The 612-nt window shown below is 48.0% G+C and overlaps 1 protein-coding gene across 1 annotated transcript in view; it reads left to right on the top strand.

The window, feature by feature from the left end:
* si:dkey-204f11.64 (uncharacterized protein LOC100537752 homolog) overlaps positions 1-597 on the top strand; it is a 3,140-nt gene extending 2,543 nt beyond the window's left edge. Inside the window, exons 2-3 of the mRNA XM_035655282.1 lie at positions 135-261; positions 445-597. Of these exons, the coding sequence (XP_035511175.1) occupies positions 135-260 (126 nt within the window). The 3' untranslated portion in view covers position 261; positions 445-597. The remainder of the gene's footprint in view (positions 1-134; positions 262-444) is intronic.
* The last annotated feature ends 15 nt before the right edge of the window (positions 598-612 follow it).

Genomic DNA, 612 nt, shown 5'->3' with positions numbered 1-612 from the left:
GGGGGGGGGGGGGGGGAATACCCAGGCGCTCCAGTGCCTGTTTCTAAATGCAAATGTATGTCAAGCTACATGGAAATGATAACACACACTGTCCCTCCTTAACCAAATGATTTGATATATGGAATATTATACAGGTTTCTCAGGCTGCTGCAGAACTGAAGACTTTCTGTTTGCAAAATGCCCACAAAGACCCTCTCCTCACCGGGGTGCCCTCCAGCGATAACCCATTCAGGCCTCCAAAGTCATGTGTCCTCCTCTGAGGTGTGAGTGCAGCCCTCTTCTCTTTGCCTGGACTGATCTTTTATATGTTGTTTAGTTATTCTCTTTTCCGCCCCTGCGAGCCTTTTTCTATCGTACCTTTTCCGGCTGCTGAACAATGACCCCGCTCTCTGTTAGAGCACAAGACGCATCCCTTCAAGCTGAAGTTGTTTCTTGTCTTTTTAGGGCTGTGAAAGGAGTGCAGAACACTCAACAGCAGACGCCTGATCATTCCGATGTGGATTTCTGTCATGTGCCCCACTGCCTCTGAAGATAAAGAAGCCAAGACCACACACACACACACACACACACACACACACACACACAGAATGATGCTGACAATTTCAGCTGAAA

The sequence above is a fragment of the Morone saxatilis genome, unplaced genomic scaffold (genome assembly GCF_004916995.1).
Source record: "Morone saxatilis isolate NCDOM2014 unplaced genomic scaffold, NCSU_SB_2.0 Contig14, whole genome shotgun sequence".
Lineage (NCBI taxonomy): Eukaryota > Metazoa > Chordata > Actinopteri > Moronidae > Morone > Morone saxatilis.
Note: the sequence above shows the minus strand (reverse complement) of the source record. Positions and strands in the feature narration are given on the sequence as shown.